General features: G+C 39.7%; 1 protein-coding gene across 1 annotated transcript in view; it reads right to left on the bottom strand.

The window, feature by feature from the left end:
- Positions 1–8,203: 8,203 nt before the first annotated feature.
- LOC134625019 (NACHT, LRR and PYD domains-containing protein 3-like) overlaps positions 8,204–19,533 on the bottom strand; it is a 73,043-nt gene continuing 61,713 nt past the window's right edge. Inside the window, exons 5-10 of the mRNA XM_065470389.1 lie at positions 18,667–18,840; positions 18,203–18,376; positions 17,815–17,988; positions 16,999–17,172; positions 8,894–8,940; positions 8,204–8,739 (exon numbers count right to left, since the gene is read on the bottom strand). Of these exons, the coding sequence (XP_065326461.1) occupies positions 8,204–8,739; positions 8,894–8,940; positions 16,999–17,172; positions 17,815–17,988; positions 18,203–18,376; positions 18,667–18,840 (1,279 nt within the window). The remainder of the gene's footprint in view (positions 8,740–8,893; positions 8,941–16,998; positions 17,173–17,814; positions 17,989–18,202; positions 18,377–18,666; positions 18,841–19,533) is intronic.

The raw sequence follows: 19,533 nt of genomic DNA, 5'->3' as shown, positions 1-19,533 counted from the left end.
TATTAAACAGGACGGTGTGTGTGCTGAGAGAGGAGGAGCTGTGTCCTGATGATCCAGAGAGGTTGAAGCAGCAGCAGCTTGTGCGTAGAGACGCTCTGACTGGGCCATGTTACTGAGAGGTGGAGTGGAGAGGAGAGCTTACATCCAGCAGTGACTGACAGAGGAATGAGAAGAAGTGCAGATGACTGTCAGTGCTGCAGAGTGAACTGCTCTGAGAACAGCTCCACTGTCAGACACAATGTAGAGTCCAGCATCATCCCTGTGTGTCCCTCTGGATCTGACAGAGGATCATCAGTGTATCTGGACTGCTCTGCTTCTGCTCTGTCCTTCTACAGTCTCTGCACAGTCTCTGTCTCACACTGGCTTCAGACCCTCCTGGATTAAACTCACCTGGAAAAGCTTTGAGACATCTCTGAATAATAAACATAATGTTTTATGAGATAAATATCATGTTTTCATGTATGTGTGCAGTTTGAGGCTCAGTGGATGAATCAGTGCGTAATGTTTAATGTGGATACTTATGATCAATAAATGTGCTGATTGGAATCAAAGGAATGACTGGGACTGAATTCATCAAAGATAAATGAGTCTTCAGTGAGAGGAGCAGGTCAGCAGGTTGGATCTAAGAGGTTCATGTTGAAGACTCCAGCAGAGACACTAGAGGGGGAACCTCAGTCCAACCTGTGAACCTGTCAACTGATTTTGTGATTTTTGACTTCATCTGCTCATTGTTGCCGTATTAGATGGTTCATTCAGAAGGATTTGGATGACATCACATTTCCACTGGATGCCCAGCTGCTCTCCTGTTGGGGGATTATCATCAACTCAGAACTTGGTGATAAGAGCATCTTTAGGCCTGGCCGTGCTCATCCTTCCTCTAACCTCTCCTCACCAAAAATAAGAACAAACTCAGCATTAGCTCAGAGTAGCTTAGTTGCATCAGTAGAGTTTAAGTCATCTGATTATTATTATTTGATTTTGCTAAACTGCTTTAATAAAGTTTCCTGTGTAAATTGTGGACATTGACTCTTTAAGCATTATTGAAACAGTGAAGGTAAAAGTCTGAGTATTATTCTTTATCAGTGCAAACAGTTCTTACAGGTTAGCCTAGCATCATAAAATCAAGTTTCCTTGGAGCTGCTGTCCAGCCTACTAAAACCATCCCTCCATCTTCTTCCACTTATCTGGCGAAGTTGTCACTATATCAGTGAGTTACAGAAGAATCAGAAGGAAAGGATTCAGTAATGACTGAGCGTTTGGATTCAGTGATCAGTCCTGGAGTCTGGACTGCACTGATGATGCTCCTCAGTCTAACTTATTCAGTGAAATCATCTGTGTCATTTTCTCCTGCTGTGAACTCAAAGCTCAAATCCAAACCACTGAAGAAACTCTGCTGGAAAGAATTCAGCATTGATTTAAAAACAGTGACAGTTTATGAAATGAAGTCATCAAAATGAAGCAACTTGTTTCAGATATTTAGGATGATGAACATTTCTGCCCTTTACTGAGGCCACTTTGTCAATTTAATGAAAGTGTCATGAACAGTTAGCTGTGACATCAGCAGTATAGAATAGTTATGGTGTTGTCAGGGCTCTGTGTGCAGGCGGATGGAGAGGAGGATCCAAATGCGAGACTCTGCGACTGAATTGAAACTGAGAACCTTAGCTTTATTACTGGAGAAAACAAAACATGAACCAAACAAAGAATACTGGCAACAGAGAACTGAAACACACAGGCATAATTCTGAGAGTACGACGCAACACTGAGCAAGGGGCAAACACAGGGCTAATATACACAGGGAAGTAATCAGGGAATGGAAAACAGGAGGGAGACACAGCTGGGAGATATTGGGGCTAACGAGACAGGGGAGCGAAGCTAGACACACTAACATAAGGCACACTCCTTCAAAATAAAACAGGAAACAGTAAACCACTAAACAAGGATGCAGACTGAGAGGCAGAAAATAACACATGGAACTCAAATACATGAGACCACAATTCCTAAAACATGGATAAACAGAAACATGAAACTCTAATAATAATCATCATCATCAACACCAGCACCACAAGAGAATAAGAAAACAATCCATAATACAAAAACACCAAAATGACTGAAACACAGATTCATCATTAAACCCAACAAAGCACCAGAGAAACATAAAGAACAATCCATCATTCAAAATTAAACCAAACCATAACAACTCAAAATCGTGACAGGTGTAACCAAACTGTTTATGATATTTCATTGAGAGCACTTTAAAGTCTGAAGGACGTCTTATTTTGTTGAATCCTGTTGTTGAGGGGACGAATCGAGTGTGTGCAGTTTGGGAAATGACAAATATGGTATTGGACCATTTTAATCCTGCACACATTTGTTTGATTTGATTTCTCATTGGAGTTTTTTTGGGGATGGGTGGAGAAAGAAACACAGCAAAGAGCGTTTAGAGGCAGAATAACACAAGACAGGAGGGTGTTTAAAAAGCCCACAGGTGTGGAGTGGAGCTTGTTGTTTAGATTACAGCCGACCACAGGCAGTCTGAAATGGAATGAAGCCCATTGACAGCGAGCAGGTCTAAACAGGAATGGAACGCACCCATTTGTATGCGTGGCAATGATGTGGCCACAGCTGACACAGGGTTGGTTCAAACTAAACATCAGATGCATTTCACAGAGCTCACAAATAAACTCACGTTTTTATCTTTGAAGATCATCATAAAGTAGAATTTATGGTCCAGTAGACAACAGCAGGAGGTTTGAGCCCTTCTGATGCAGCAGGAAACAGGATTTGGAGGAAGATGTTAATAGATTAGAAAGAATTGTACACTGTGAATCAATGCAAGTCTTTCTAGATAGACAGATCTTTAAAAATCCCTCAGGTAGGTTCCTCTGGGAAAGTCACAGATAGAGACACCAATTCTGACGTCCTTTGAAAGCCTGACTTTGAATTTTCATCACTCGTCATGTACACAGATGTTAATTCTACATATTCCTAGTGCTGAACTCTAAATCAATATGAAGAAAATGCTCCTACTAATCTGCATATATGTTGATATCAAATCCTTTTACAGCACATTGATAAATCTATATAAATCTTTCAATCTGATCAGAATGGGCACAGTGTTGTTATTCCAGCACTCCCTGATGTTTGAAAAGCTAAATGTCCATTTTAAAGTGGTCGTGTGTAGGATTGTGTTTTCCTTCCTTTGTGCAGTTCTTACAGTAAACATGTTTGAATGTTTCCTGTTCCCCTGATGCTTCTTCCTGTTGGATAAAGTTGGTTTGGAATAACATGTTCTTATAGGTTTCAATGAACTTCAAACTGTGATCCACTTACAAAACTGTCTCATTTTATTGGAACAATCCACATTTGCATCCATTCACGGTACATTTGACATCTGGTCTGAACACGTTTGTACCCATGATGAAAGGACAAATGGTGTTTGTGTGTCATTCTTAAACTTAGTGTGAATGTTTCATAATGTAGAACTACTTAGAACAAAGTCTTTGGGAACATTTGCAGAACACGTTTAGGAAAGTAAGGCAAAAGTAACATCCTGGTAGAACATTTTCTTAAAGCAAAGCAGAGCTGCAACATGACTGTGAGGATTCAGAATAATAAAGTCAGAATACTTTATTATTATGAAGACTAAAGTGCACCTTAATGCTGCCAATGAATACACGTTCTTTGTGAAAGCATGTGTGAGCACAGCTGACATGCACTACACTGACCCCACTTGCCCCATTTCTTCATGAAACTAACATCAAATGAGAAACACAGCTTCCTTGTTTCATGTCCAATAACAATAAATGAAGAGCTAATAAAGAGCTATTCTATTGTAAAATGCTGAGATGATTATTAGACAGAACCCAGCAGCTCACCAAAGGCCTGCATTGAAAATTTATATGAAAGTAATCTATGCTCATAAATGGCAAAATCCTTTAACTGTCACTGTGTTTTTCATCTGTGCTCTTGTTGGTTGGACAAGTTTCTAAATGACGAAGAGCTCAGTGGACTTTGCATCCATCAAATCCTGTTAGATGTTTGGATTGTTTTTCCTTCACAGCTTTGTGATGAAGGCTAAAGAACAGAGATATGAACTATTGCCAATATGAATACTGATGGCATGACGTGGGCACAGACCCACCAAAGCAACACTCAGCTCACCTCATTCCAGGCGCTTGTCTGCTGGAGACCATGAGCCTTGTTAGTCACACATTAGCACCGTGGTAGGAAACAGCCTCCATCATTTCATTAGATCTGAATTTGGACTGTTTCCCTCTGGATGAGAACCAAGTCTGTCAAATCTATTTATCCAACACAAACTATCAAACACATTGGCTCACAGTCAGATTGGCTTTGTATGGATGGTGTAACAGGGGCTGGGAAAGGATGCTGGAAGCTGAATATAATACAGAACAATAACAGGACATATAATCATGTAGAAACATGATCTTCAACAGGCACACTTATATTATTCATGATCACAAACACAAAGAACTTGTGCAGCCCTGATATCAGCCCTAATATATGAGTGTGTTTGCCCAAAGATTGAAACAGCATCAACATGACAGCTATAAGAAATCTTCTCTCAGCCTTGTTTGGCAGAAGATCCCTGTAACAAAGATTGTAGCTGAACGATGACGTGTGTAAAGTTTGCTTTGAGGCTGTTTTTAGACCTTTGATAGTTTCAATCCAGTTCTGAAAGACAGAAATAAACCAAAACAACATCATTAAGATCAGATCATGGAGCTGTTTTCTGCCTTGTTTCTAGCTTCACATTACAAGACTTTACTACAATAAGGATGCTAACATGTATCTGTAGGAACAACATCATTGAATCTATAACAACTGGAGCCAAACCAGTGGCCTCTGCTGGGATCACTGGTGAGCCAACACTTGTCATTCCTTGTTGATGCAGATTTCAGGGCTTCCTGTTGCTCCTCCGTTATAACTGTTCTCTCTTCTCAACAAATGATGACAAAAAGGAATCAGCACTGACAAAGATGATGCTGAAGAGAAGCACACATTTCACACATATAACAGACCAGTCCAGTTACACACACCTCTGCTTGACATTAGGCCTCAAACAAAGACACAAAACCACTAACTTGACTCTAAATAGAAGAAACTGGCAGCTTTTTCTGTTCTGTGCTTATTTATATTTGACACACATGCTTCTCTTTGTGCAAACACACATTGCACTATAAGGGTAACCTAGCACACAATGATTGGACAGCACAGCTGATGATGGTGGTAGATCCTAAACAAAGCAATACAGAAACACTGATAACAAAACTTTAAACATTGATTATATTGAGATAAGCAGCCGACCCAGTCTAGATAAAGGCGAGCAGCTGGGACCGCTGCTGCACCAAAAACAGATTTCCAATGTTTCAATGTGTTTGTGTGTGTGTGATGTCTTTACTTATACTGGTCAATAGACTTTAGTCAACACATTATTGAAAGGTGTTATACATAATTTTATCTTTATTCCTCTGAAGCAGCTGCATTATAACCAATCTGCTCCTTTGTGGCCTTTAAAACAGCTTAAATAACTGTTGTTATATTTGTTTCTGCTCCTCTTGGACAGACGACTCTTGAAAAGACATTTTTGAATTTCAATGTGACTTTAACTGGATAAATATGGGATATATAAACGTCCCTCTGCAACAAACTGATTCTTCTTCTTCTACCTCATGATAGGAATGTTTTTGTGGCTCAAGGTGACCTGACATCTTTCATGATGGATACATTTGACACATGTTTCACATATTATAGACCAACAAGTTATTCATAGCAGTTTAAATACAGGGAGACACATTTGGGCACAGCAGATAAAACAGAGCCAATATTCCCTTCTTTATTTAAGTGGCGTGTCTCACAGATGTGACCTAGTAAAGTGTAACTGAACATTAGTAACGTTATTAACACTCTCAGCTCGTCCTTGTTCCCAGACCTGAAGATCCTCTTCTTTCATTCAGCAGCAGCTTCAGGTCTCTGATGGTCCAGAGCTTGTTGTTGGGAAACAGCGTGCATCCCTGCTGGGATGATGGTGTCCTCACAGAAACGTATACAGTCAGTGATGCTGTTGATCTCCATGTGGATCACAGAGCACGTCCCAGTCTGCAGTCTCAGTCCTGCAGGGCCTCGCTGGCTTCCTGACTCCTGACAGCAGCAGGTGTATCACTCCTGTTTCTACCTGGAGACAGCAGTCACCTCATTGTTCTGACACACAACACAAAGCTATCCACAACACTACACACTAACTACACAAGACAACACATTAACTACACACTCCAAACACGCTAAACGTCACAAATCTCTCACATCTCAAAACTCGCTCTCCCTCTTTTTCTGCTGTCTCTCTCTCTCTCTCTCTCTCTCTCTCTCTCTCTCCGTCACTCCAAAAACTTCCCCTGTTTTGTTTTTTTTGGTCATAAGCAGAGAGTGCTTGCTAGCGCTGTCCTTAGACAGTAAACATGATGAAACTATTCAGGAAAAACACGCGTATATCTTGTTTATCATGACTATGGTTTTACGTGGCCTATCGACACAATTTATAAACTGGTATATATCACCTTGTTGCTTTGTCTTTAAGTGGTCATGTGATTGGCTTACCACGACTACTTTATTCTTCCTCAGTCAAACAGCAGCACTCATGCGATTGTTTTGCCTCCTTAGCTCCAGGTGTTGTGCTAGACAGTGATCGCGATTGCCGTCCGTGGGAGCGCGCACCTGCTTAAAGCTGTAGCGTCCAGATTACTTACGTAGTCAGCTACTTCCTGCAGCTGATATAAGATGCTAAGCTGAACACAGCTTCAACCGTCTGTTTGTTGAAAAATAGTAACGGACCACGTTTCCTTGTTAGTAACTGTAACGGCGTTGTAACGATAGGAATAGTAATTAGTTAGATTACTCGTTACTGAAAAAAGTAACGCCGTTAGTAACTCCGTTACTTGTAACGCCGTTATTCCCATCACTGGTCATGACGCTGTGATGTGGTCCACTTGTTTTTAAAGCAGCAGAAGATCAGAACAAGAAGAATGAAGGGCAGACTCCTCAGGATGAAGATAACAGTGGATGATGAAGGAGCTGAAATTCACACAAAACAAAACTCAGCTCTTCATTCATTCTTTACCATCACCGTAGTTTCACTTACAACATCTGATGGATAGCCTGCTTCAGAATAGCTTCAGGCTATCCACAGAGCTTAAATCTGGGACTCTCCACCATTTGACCCTAGAACTGAAGAAGCTTCTCAGATGAGAGGTGAAACATCTTCAAGCAACTTAAAGAAGTCCAGACACTTTTCTTTCCAAGCTTCTTAGATTACAGTGACCTGGATGACTGAGAACTTTCACAGACATCAGAGCTGTACATATCAATATGGAAGTTCATGTTTCTTTGATTGTATCAGTTTTTAAAAGCAGCTGTTTTTATAGAATGACAGAAACATGAAAGATGCTAAATGTCTTTAATATTTTGTATACTGAGTACTACTGGATGTCCATTTATTCAGCCATGATGGAAAAATCCCATTATGAAAGAGAAATCAAACATTTGGATTCATTTTAATGAGCTCAGACTTTGTTGTGAACTGAGCTTCAGAGAAACACAACATACTGATATTCACTGTGAAGCTTTGACTGGAAAAAGACAGAAAACAACATGTGGATCCTGTAATAATCGTAGCTTCCATCTTTAATCTCCCAGGACCTGCCGTCCACATATGTGGACATCACATTTTGGGTTATTTAGACCAAAATACTCAATTTTGCTCTACATGGGCCTGATATCCACTTACGAGGACATTATACTGCTACTATTCTATCAAAATTTTAAATGAATATCCTCATTTGTGGCTCTCATTTTTCTTAAAAACAAAAATCAGGTAAAAAAAAAAAATCTGGTAATTCTTTGTTTTTACATTCATCGGGCCCCAATATGCCCAAATACCAAAGAGAAATTAAAAATGCATGTCGTGGAAGAGTTCGGGTCTTAGGAGGTTAAAGGACTGAAGAGGAAGAAGTTTACAAGGACTCATTTAGAACAGTTTCAAACATCATGAATCCATGAATTTCCCACATGGGGGCACCAATAAAGGTTTATCTTATCTTACCTTAATGAGCTCAAACTGGAGCTGGTCTGAACTATCTGTTCAACAGTCAGATTGTTTAATTGGAGGACACTCTTTACACTCAACTCAGCACAGACACACTGAGGAACCAGGCCAGAAACTAAACCCAGGATAAAGAGTTTCAGTGAATGTGGTGTTGAAGGTGTGAAGGTGGATCAGAGTGTCAGAGGAGACTCTGTAGAAGGACAGAGTGCCAGCAGGACAGTCCACATACACTGCTACTCTGTTAGAGGCAGAGGAGGAGGGGGAGGACGAGGAGATGGATGTTTTTCTGTTATTTTGCCAGAATGAATAACCAAATCTATCAGAGGAGCTCAAACTCCAGGACCAATCATTCTTTCCAAACACACAGTAATCACTGTCTCCTTTCCTTCTGATTCTTCTGTAACTCACTGATATATCAATGTGTCCTCTCCACTCGACCTCCCAGTAACAGCGACCAGTCAGACCATTTCTACACAGCAATTGTTCCCAGTAATCAAATCTGTCTGGATGTTCAGGATATGACTGAACCTCCTCCACACGTGTCACTTTCCTGTTGTTGTTAGACAGTTGGAGGTTTGTGTGCACTGTGTTTGTGTCGATTGTGAGTTGACAGGAATCTGATGGAGAGAACAAACACAATCCAGCTGCAGTTATTGATCCATCATCTGTTCACTGATTGACACTTTGATGATGACTCCTGACATCAGAATGATGAAGATGGTTGAATGTGTGCTGCTTTGTTTTCATGAATCACATTAAAAACACACTTACACTTCCTCAGACCTGGTCTCAACCATCGGACTCCAGCAGGCTCCACCCTGAAAGGAGGAGGGGGGTCAGACCAGCACAGTCTCTTTGAGCACACATGAACATTACATGGCTCTCATACACATACTGTTAGACACTGATAAAGGAACAGTCCAACATTTTTACAAATACACTTCAATCCATACGTGGATCAAACTGCTGATGATTTGGACTGATCCTGGATCTGTCAGTACACCACTGTATTGAATGAAATATGACTGATTCAAACTGTGACCTTCATTATCTTTATATTCCTCTTCTGTTTAGCTGAAAAGGACACCTCCTTGCCATTGCTGCCAGCTGTTTTTCTCCTCTTGGTGTCAGTGTGGTCACTGTACATGACCTCTGATCTCTGAGTGAGTGCAGCATTGTTCTCATGTGTTTTAATGCCACCTGAAACCTGTTCATGTTCTGATTTAACAGCAGATTTTTCCACATGTACACAGAGAAATTTGAGTGCACTGAATGGTTCTGCTGTCAGCTGACATCACTGAGAGTCACATGTCAGTCTCCTTCTGTCCTCTGAAAGTCTGAAAATTCATTTGTCATTAAGATTACTTCCAGTCTGAGTTATTGTCACATTACTGATAACTCAATGAAGACAAACTAGGAAGTAGAAAATCATTCATTTTACAATATTTATTCTATTCCGTTAAAATAGAACAATAAATATTAAACTGTGACTGCTGTTGGTTAGTATACAATGTTAAAAATAATCAAATGAATGACAGCAGCATCTCTGACTTTGGCAATACAAACTTAAATGTGCGAAGAAGGCAGGTAACACTGATCCTCAAATATTTGATTAATATATACAAAGATTTAACTACATGCAGTTTCCTGTGGTATAAACCTCTGCTGACACAACTCTCGATTTAATGTCTCTGCTTTCTCAGCTCATGTAACCAAGGTAACTCAACAGCTCTTCTGACACAGGGTTAGCCAGTGACACTCAAGCAGCTGATTCAAAACTATTAACCCAAAGTGACTGCACGATTAAATGTATGGCTTATCTATACAAATAAATTAAAAATATTAAGTAGGCTGAACTCAGTTCTTATCAATTTGTTATTAGAACTCAGTTTCAGTAAGTTACCAGCACTTTTTATGCAAAAACGCTGATCATGAAGATTTATTTGAGTTGTCTTAACTTAGAAAAACTAAGTAAGCTGGAAATTTTGCTTCTCAGTGCGTAAGGATGAAAGACGTGTTTTGAAAATGCCACGTCACTACTCCCTAGCACGGATCAGTCCACATGTTCAAGGTGCCAGCATTTCATTTCTGGAATATGTTGAGCAAACCGGGGGAAGCTTCAGCTCAAGATACTATTGTTGTCATTGCTGTGGATCTTTACCTGATACACTGACTTCATGAGTAAAAATTTACTCTTATTCAAACTGATTTTGTGGCTTCTCTCAGTTTAGCACCAGGTTTATAAATTTGCTAGGTAGCTAGTGTTAGCCTGGTATTGCCGCTGCCTCTCGACTCATGTTACTTAAAAATTAGCCCCACAGCTTTAAAAACCTTATATAAAATCTCTCAGGGAAATTTACTGTTGATTGAAACAGAAAAGCGAGCAGCTACTAGGTAAGAGCCCAGATGAAACTTTTTCAGAAGTTGCAGCCAATAGGGGAGGGCTTGTTTCCAATCCACTGTTATAACATATGAACTGTATATTCTTAACCTCTGTATTTATTTTAATTCTTTGTGGGTGCTTTGAACATCCGTGGCATCTATTAATGTTAAAGCTAGCCTTTCGTTACCGACATAAGCAAGCAGTTTTTACATTTAACGAACATTTCTTTTTTATCCATCCATCCATCTTCTTCCACTTATCTGGGGCCAGGTCGTGGGGGCAGCAGCCTAAGCAGAGAGGCCCAGACCTCCCTCTCCCCAGCTACATCCTCCAGGTTGTCCGGGACGCTGAGAGATATAATCTCTCCAGTTGGTCCTGGGTCTGAACCGGGGCCTCCTCCCGGTGGGACATGCCCAGAACACTTCATCCAGGAGGCATCCTTGTCAGATGCCCGAACCACCTCAACTGGCCTCTTTCAACGTGGAGGAGCAGTAGCTCTACTCTGAGCCCCTTCCGGATGGCTGAACTTCTCATCCTATGTAATGATGACATTTAGGTGGGTTTTTTAAAACCCATATCTCTTATGTGCCTAAACTGACAGTGCCAATACCCCACATTCAAACACAGTAATAGATGGTGTTTTTAGTACTATATGTGCTAGTCTAATTTGTGTCTGTGAAGGTTCTCAGTCATCCAGGTCATCGTAGTCTAAGGAGCTTGGAGAGAAAAGTGTCTGGACTTCTTTAAGTTGCTTGAAGACGTTTCGCCTCTCATCCGAGAAGCTTCTTCAGTTCTAAGAGTCAAATGGTGGAGTGTCCCAGATTTGAGCCCTGTGGGAGTATCCCCCCAAGAGGGACAAAGTACTGGCTGATGATCCTCTACCTAATCACATGAGCCAAGGTGTGAAAGCAGGCGTGGGTCACAATCAGCCAGGGTTTCGGGTGAGCTCATTGTGAAACCTGGCTCCACCCTATCATGTGATTTCCAGAGGTCAGATGGCCCAGGGTGTGAGTGGGCGTTAACACTAGATTTACTATCCTGCGCAAATTTGCGTAACTTCCCTAAACCCAACACCCCCTAGAATTACTGGCTTTTTTATTTTCTGGTGCAAGTCCCGAGGTGTTAAGCACCCCTGCTGAGATTTTCACAGGTCGTCAGCTTGTTTCTCCTCCAGCTTTTGTTGTGCAAACCACCCGTTGTCCTTGAGGCCTGGCACATTTGCATTTGCTCACTCAGAGTTGCTCAGATCCAAGGCAGGCCAAACCTCTGTGTTACAACTTTCAGAAATGCCTGGTAGAAATGCTTCAACTTACTCATGAGATTTTGACCACATTTTTTGCGGAAGTCACAACTATACTGAATGCACGACCGTTGTTGCCAGCTGCAAGAAATGCTTGGTAGGGAACAGCTGTTCGTTTCAAAGTTTGAAACACTTTGAAATAAAACAGACTTGTGTACCCATATATTGTGAATGTCTGTCTTTTGTATGTAGGTTGTAACACAGAGGTTTGGCCTGCCTTGGATCTAAGTAAACAAATGCCAATGTTGCACAAACACACACACACACACACACACACACACACACACACACACACACACACACACACACACACACACACACACACAGCAAATCTGCATTTATTTGTCCCACAAGTGGAAAATCTGCATTGTCATTGCAAAAAAGTGGACAGAGCACGGTATAGAAAGTGCACTATACAAACAATCTGGAAACATAAATATGGACACATGTATTCAAAAATATTGGTGTATGTATACACACACACACACACACACACACACACACACACATATCTATCTATCTACGTGTGTGTGTGTGTGTGTGTGTGTGTGTATATATATATACATACACACACACACACACATACACATATATATATATATATATATATGTATATATACATATATATATACACATATATATATATATATATATATATATATATATATATATATATATATATATATATATACATATATATATATATATATATATGTGTGTGTGTGTGTGTGTGTGTGTGTGTATATATGATATAGATGTGTCTGTGTGTATAACTAGACTTTATGCATATTATATAAGGTGTGGCTATATAAATATATAAATATATGTACAACTCTGTGTATATATGTTGTATGTATATATGTACAGCATTATTGCTGTCTGTATATATGTATATATGGACAGGCATGCAGGCAGGTAAGGAAGGAAAGTAGCCTTGCAGGGAAGGAAAAACTTGAATCTCTCATGGTTAGGGGTTGGGGGAGGGTGTGTTTGCACAACAAAAGCAGGAGAACAATGGAGCTGAAAACCTGTGAAAATCTCAGCGGGGTGCCAAGAGGTGTTAAGGTCGGGGGGAATTTACGCAAATTTGCGCAGGCCAGTAAATCTAGTAGTAGGGACTTGCGCCAGGGAAAAAAGGCTCAGTAATTCTAGTGTTAAGGCGTCTGGGAATGGATCTCAAAACTGGATTATAGATGGCAGACAGTTGGTGTTGTAAACCACCGCCTCTGTTCAAAGATGGTCGCTCACAGTGGACATAAATGGCTTCTTTCACTCCTCTTTCAAACCATCTGTCCTCTCTGTCCAAAATGTGAACATTTGCATTCTCAAAGAGGGACCTTTGTCCTTTAGATGCAGATGGACTGCTGAGTCTTATCCTGTGGAGGTGGTTCTTCTATGTTGTGTGTTTGGTCTCTCCAATGTAGAGGTCTGGGCATTCCTTGCTACACTGTACAGCATACACCCCATTGTTAAGTTTGTGTTTTGGAATTTTGTCTTTCGGGTGAACCAGTTTCTGTCTGAGTGTGTTGCTGGGTCTGAAAAGACGAGCTGAAAAGCTCCTTAGACTAGTCTAATTTGTGTGTATGAGGTCTACATTGACCTTTTGTGTTGTAAGTTATAACAGTTGCACAGCCATTAAGAATTAAATCAGCTTCTGAATAATTTTATGTTTTTTCCCCCTCTGTTTTTCTTACTATTTTTGAGGCTCGGGACCAGCACTCCCCACATTACATCAAACTTACAAGTCTAGATAAGGAGCTGTTAGACAGAAAGACATCAACTGAGTGGTAAGTATTTTGGTTTCAATATACTTACCACAATATATTAGTAATTGTCAGTGAAATTTATATTAATCAGACTCAACTTTAATCATACTTTAGATCAACCTGTTTTACCTATTGTTTCCTTTGTGCTTTGGTTTCCTGTCTTCTGTTATTAGACATGAGACAAGACTGCTCTGTGCTGTTGCTGATGACTCCAGTTAATTCTACAAGACATGCTGTGTAAGTAAATACAAACACCGACAGTTTGGACTGCATTTCTTGAAAAATCATATCCCACAAACTTAGAGGGTCCACACTGTCTACACTGTATACAGTGAAGTCTGCAAGTTTTTGAAGAGTGAAATTACTTTTGTGCCCAAATTATTCTGCAGATCATAGGAATGATAAGTTATTGGCCATGTTTGCATAGCCCTTTTTAAAAAAAATGCTTTCATGACATTATTGTGTGTCGGGTGGTAGTCAGGGCCATCCAGACTGAAAAGTAGACATTTAATGTTCAGATAGTCTAGATTGGGGTCTGTTCTATAGCAAATGCAGGAAAAAATGCTTTAAGAAAACAAATAAGTTGGTGTTCTAAAGAATATGATTGTTTGCTTCCAGGGCCCCAGGAGAGACGAGTCCTCCGTCACAGAAGGTGTGGTCAGTGAAGATGGTCACCTGCAGGTCGAAGGTCATTGCATCTCCAACCCACATCCACTGCCACTGTACTTAAGGGAAGTTAAAGACTTTCTTCTGCACTTACATTTGGATCACCTAAATCCATTCAGTCATTCAGGCAGTAATGCCAGGACTGGAAACAAGCCATACTTAATTTTACAACACACCAAGCTTCTGTTTTGAATGTAAAACAAATGTGTTGTTTGATCTAGAGACTGCACTTGTGTCTGAACAGTAAATACATTTTATATTGATTATATAAGTAATGTAACTTCAAAACAAAGTTGTGGAAAGCCTAAACATAGTTACAGAATAATTCAATCTGAGACTTTGTTTCATTGGAAGATATTAACAGTTAAATAATATTAACAGTGATTGCAATATAATTGTTTGTTGTTCAGCAGAACAGTGTCCATCCAAATACAGACAAGTCTGGTCCAGATCTGATATCAAGCTGGCACTGCTGGCTGACTTCTGGCATGATAAGATGTATGTCTTCCAGATATAGGCCAGGCCTGGCGTAGATAGCGCTGTTTATTTGATGGCATGCCACATCTGGCTTGATTGTGGTTTGGTTTATGTGGCCCAGGCTCATAGAAAACAGGTATGTCCCAGATCTGGCATCAAGCTGGCACTTCTGACTGACTGGTGTCATGGCAGAGTGTATGTCAACCAGATGTGGACCAGGTCTGGCAGTGATGGCATTATTTATGTTCCTATTTTAGTTAGAAGACCCAAATGCCATGTTGCAATACTATACTGCTATGGTAGTCAACGTTTCAAATGCAGGTTTGTGAGTGTACACTTCCAAAACCTTAGTGGTTCAATCCCTGGCTCCTCCAGTCTGCATGTTGTGAGTGTGAATGTGTCTGAATGTAGTTAGGAAGCACTCAGTTTAGAGAAAGTGTGTGATTGGGTGAATGTGGCAAGTTGTATAGAGCACTTTGAGTAATCTGGGAGAGTAAAAAAGCATTATATAAGAATCAGTCCATTCACTGTCTGAACAGAGTTTTGTGATGTTACTTTTGCACTATTATGTTCCGGCACATGTTGTTATTACATGGCTTGATTAAGGTACACATTAGGCTGACATCTGGGGCCAGAGCTGAAACTGTTCTGGGCCAGCACAAGGCCAGTTGCAGACACACTGCCGGTCCCATGTGTGGGTCACCTCTGGCAAATCTGATCTGGGCCACCAAAGGGTCGTCAGTCTTTCCGGTATGTAGGCCATGTGTAAGCACATTGTGTGGGCCAGATCTGGGCCATACCAATGTTGCTATGTGGGCAGTATGTTGGCTGATACATTTTTTTGCATTTGAAAATAAAAATTGGGCTGATTTTAACACCATTACAAGTAGGGTTGTTAATTATTCCTTTTTAATCATATTTGCAGTACAGTGTTATATTATTATAATTTACCACAAGTTGTTTTTTTTAATTTTGCAGAACTAGAAATGTTTGTCAGTGGGTAAACAATCAATATTGCACAGTCAGAAACAAGTTATTCGTAGAACTGTATACTTGCAATGATTAAGTTGTCCTAACTTAGTCATCTTAAGTAAGCTTTACTCATTTTTTTTGAGGCAACGCCTTTGCATAGTTTTGAGTTCTGGGAACTAATTAGATTTTACAGTGTACAGCTAAATATCCCAGAATGCATTTCGTCCAAAACTCAAATGCGGCAATGGGGGAAAAACATGGCTAAAAAGTTTGAAATATTACTTGTTCTATGTCACAAAATAAACTTAAGATATTTTCAGGTGAGAATGTAGCTGTGTAAACTTGAAATATCTGCTCAATTTATCAGGACATCGCATATTTGCAAAAGTGCTCAGACGTTTTCGGAGATGCCTGTTACCCCACCAGCTTAGTAGCTGACCGGCAGGTCACGGCTTACTAGACCTGGCGAGAACAGCGGACTCTGGCACATAATTTTCAGACTGCCTGTGGTCTTTCGCTACTCAGGTTAAAGATGATATATAAGTCACTTTGATAACTTAAATTATTTCACGGTTTTATTTGTTCCTGAGTAAATCGGTTTGGCTGAGATTAAAGTTAAGCTTCATAACTGGACCGTTTTATTTTAATACTGAGCTGTCAGTACATTTTGAATTTCAGCACTAATGTAAAATATTTAAACATATTTAATAAACATATTTGAATTCAGGACGAACTTTTTCACAGGGAGCAGACGCAGCATGTTAATACATGGAGATCCTGAAGGCTGCTCCAAAAATGATCAGATTATGTTTTAAATATTTGTTCAGTTCTCTTCCAAACCCCGGCAGCTGTCTATTGTAAGTTTTGAGTGTCTACTAAAAGAAACATTTCGCCTGTCTGTTTTTATTAAGGCATATGACATGTACATTATTTTTATTAATGAAATCAAGCTTGCCCATGTCTAATAAGCTTCATGCAGTTAGGCATGAAGCTTATTAGACATTATGAAACAGGTCATACATAAAAGAATTTTGCCAAACTGCTTAAGATACTTTTTTACTTTTCTTCCACATCACGTGTAATTTCCAGTGCAAATATAAATCACAGTTAAATTAAGAGGGGATGGCAGTAAAAACTCCGGGACGGTGATGTCATCAAATATACTACTGTTCCAATGGTACAAATCACGAGTCTGTACTCGTGTTCTTGGCAAGTCCAGACTCCCGTGCATTCTCGGCAAGTCTGGACTTGCCAAGAACGCGAGTGCGGACTCGTGTACTTGAGAGTTGAGAAAGGGCTATACTCTCTATACCTGAGAGTGTCCAGTCTCCAGCATGGATCCTTCAGTCCAGCTGACAGCAGCTTCATTCCTAAGTCTCCTGGATGATTGTAGCTCAGGTCCAGCTCCCTAAGATGGGAGGGGTTGGAGCTCAGAGCTGAAGCCAGAGAGGTACAGCCTTCCTCTGCGATCAGACAGCGTGACAGACTGCAGACAAACAAAACAATCCATTTGTGAACACATCACTGAAGGTTCGTCTTTGTTTCGTCTCCCCCCCAAAACACAATGACATATTTATTTCATCCATTCAATTGAATTCTCAATTTTTCAACTCTATTTTTCAAAACCACTCTGAAAATTAATATTTCAAATTATGTTAGCATTTTATCAATATTGATGAAGGAAGGAAGGACATAACGTAATCAAAAAGTACTCCAAGATTGTGTGGAGTCCTATGAGAATCTTTTTATAAAAATTACAAACACTAATTCTGAGTCTGATAATCCAATAAAAGGTTAATAAAATGAATATATTTTATTGTTTAATCAGTGATCTAATACAGATTCAAAACACTGTGGCAGGGTGAGCATGCTGCAATGTAGGCGTGGCACAGTGAGCTAATGCACTAATGACATTGTATCTATTTATTCACAGTGAGCTATGGCAGGAGGATGGCTGTGACAAGGCTGATGGGTCCTGTAGTCTGTGGGCAAACCTGCATATAAAGTCAGTGTTGTCACTGTTTTCCAACAAAAACTACAGCTGTCACGGCTCTCATTAGACGTGTAATCGTGTGGCTCATGTTCATTGGGGTCCACAAAAACAGAGGGGAAAAGACTGAATCCTGACCTCAGACTTTCTAGTGCACAATGCGGACTCTCCAATGCAGTTGAAAGAAGCTTCATTCCTGAATCTTTCAGGTCATTGTCACTCAGGTCCAGTTCTGTCAGGCTAGAGGATTGGGATATGAGAACTGAGGACAGAAATTCACAGCTTCTCTCTGACAGGTTACAGACACCCAGTCTAAAAAAATTTAACAACACAAAGAGAAACACATTGAAATTAAAGTGTTTTGATGCTGCAGTGTAGAGTTACTAGATTTTCAACATGTGATGTTGATTTACTGGCTTTGAAATAATGACAAAAGTAAGATATAACAACAAATGAATGAATTTGACCTTTTTTAACTACATTTTTGACATGTTAATTAAGCAGTTAGATGAGAAATTAATCTGACCTCAGAGTTTTGAGTATACAATATGGACTTTGCAGTGCAGCAGAAAGATGCTTCACTCCTGTATCCTGGAGGTTGTTGTTATTTAGGTCCAGCTCTCTCAGAGTAGAGGACTTGGAGCTGAGAACTGAGGACAGAGCTTCACAGCTTCTCTCTGAGAGGAAACAACGACTTAGTCTAGAAATAAAGAACACAGATAAAAATGTTTCATTAAATTATATCGATGGTGGAATGAAGAGTTGCCAGATTTAGCAATACTTAATATTTTTTAAGGGGTGGCTGGGATTCCTACTGCCTGATTTTAAACAAATTTGAAATACTCCAATCTACTCTGACTTAGAAATAATGAAAAATAGTAAGACACAACAACAAATGGATGAGGTTGACCATTATTAGATGTTTTTCTTTCTTTTTTTTTACTGCAATTGATTTCATTTGATGAAAAATAAAACATTCTTTGATCTGACCTCAAAGTTTCCAGTGCACAATATGGACTTTGCAGAGCAGGAGACAGACGCTTAACTACTGTATCCTGGAGGCTGTTGTTACTCAGGTCCAGCTTTCTCAGAGTAGAGGACTTGGAGCGGAGAACTGAGGACAGAGCTTCACAGCTTCTCTCTGACAGAAAACAATCACTCAGTCTAGAAATAAGGAACAGACAAAAGCAAAAAGACTGTAATTAAATGTCTTGATGCATGCTCCATGATCCAGGTAAGGTAAACCCCCAAAATTGATTCTGTTTATATGGATGTCCTGGTCACACTATTATCATTACTGTTTTCTTTTGAGGAATGTGTATGAACTTCATACACGTGTATGTTGGTTAATATGATTAAAATAAGGTATAGAAAGACTCAGCAGGACGGACCTGTAAATCACCTGCAAATAGATTTTTCCGTGTGTGCGTGCTTTTGCTCCCTAAATAAACATCTTAAATCTGCTAATCCATGCCTCTTATATGACATTTGTCTAATAGTCTTAATAGTCTTAATAGTACTTAAATTAATTAAGTAAACATTAAATTTAAACAATTATGCTAATAAGACTGGAGCAAACATCCTCCACAGTGATGTGAAATATTAATTTATAATTTTAACATTGCTCATAGCTGTTACTGTTACGGGTGGAAAACAGTATTAACAATTATTAGGTTCAATGTGATTTACTTTTGAAATATGGGCTTGGTAGGTTTTGATAGTTTTCATAGCTCAAGTAAATCATGATTTTAAAACTGCATTTTGTATTTACTTGAATTGTCTTTATCCAATATTACAATTTGTTTCATGGTCTGAAACATTTAAGTGTGACACATACAAGAAAAAAAAAAGGAATCA

This window comes from Pelmatolapia mariae, linkage group LG3_W (genome assembly GCF_036321145.2).
Source record: "Pelmatolapia mariae isolate MD_Pm_ZW linkage group LG3_W, Pm_UMD_F_2, whole genome shotgun sequence".
Taxonomy (NCBI): Eukaryota; Metazoa; Chordata; class Actinopteri; order Cichliformes; family Cichlidae; genus Pelmatolapia; species Pelmatolapia mariae.
Note: the sequence above shows the minus strand (reverse complement) of the source record. Positions and strands in the feature narration are given on the sequence as shown.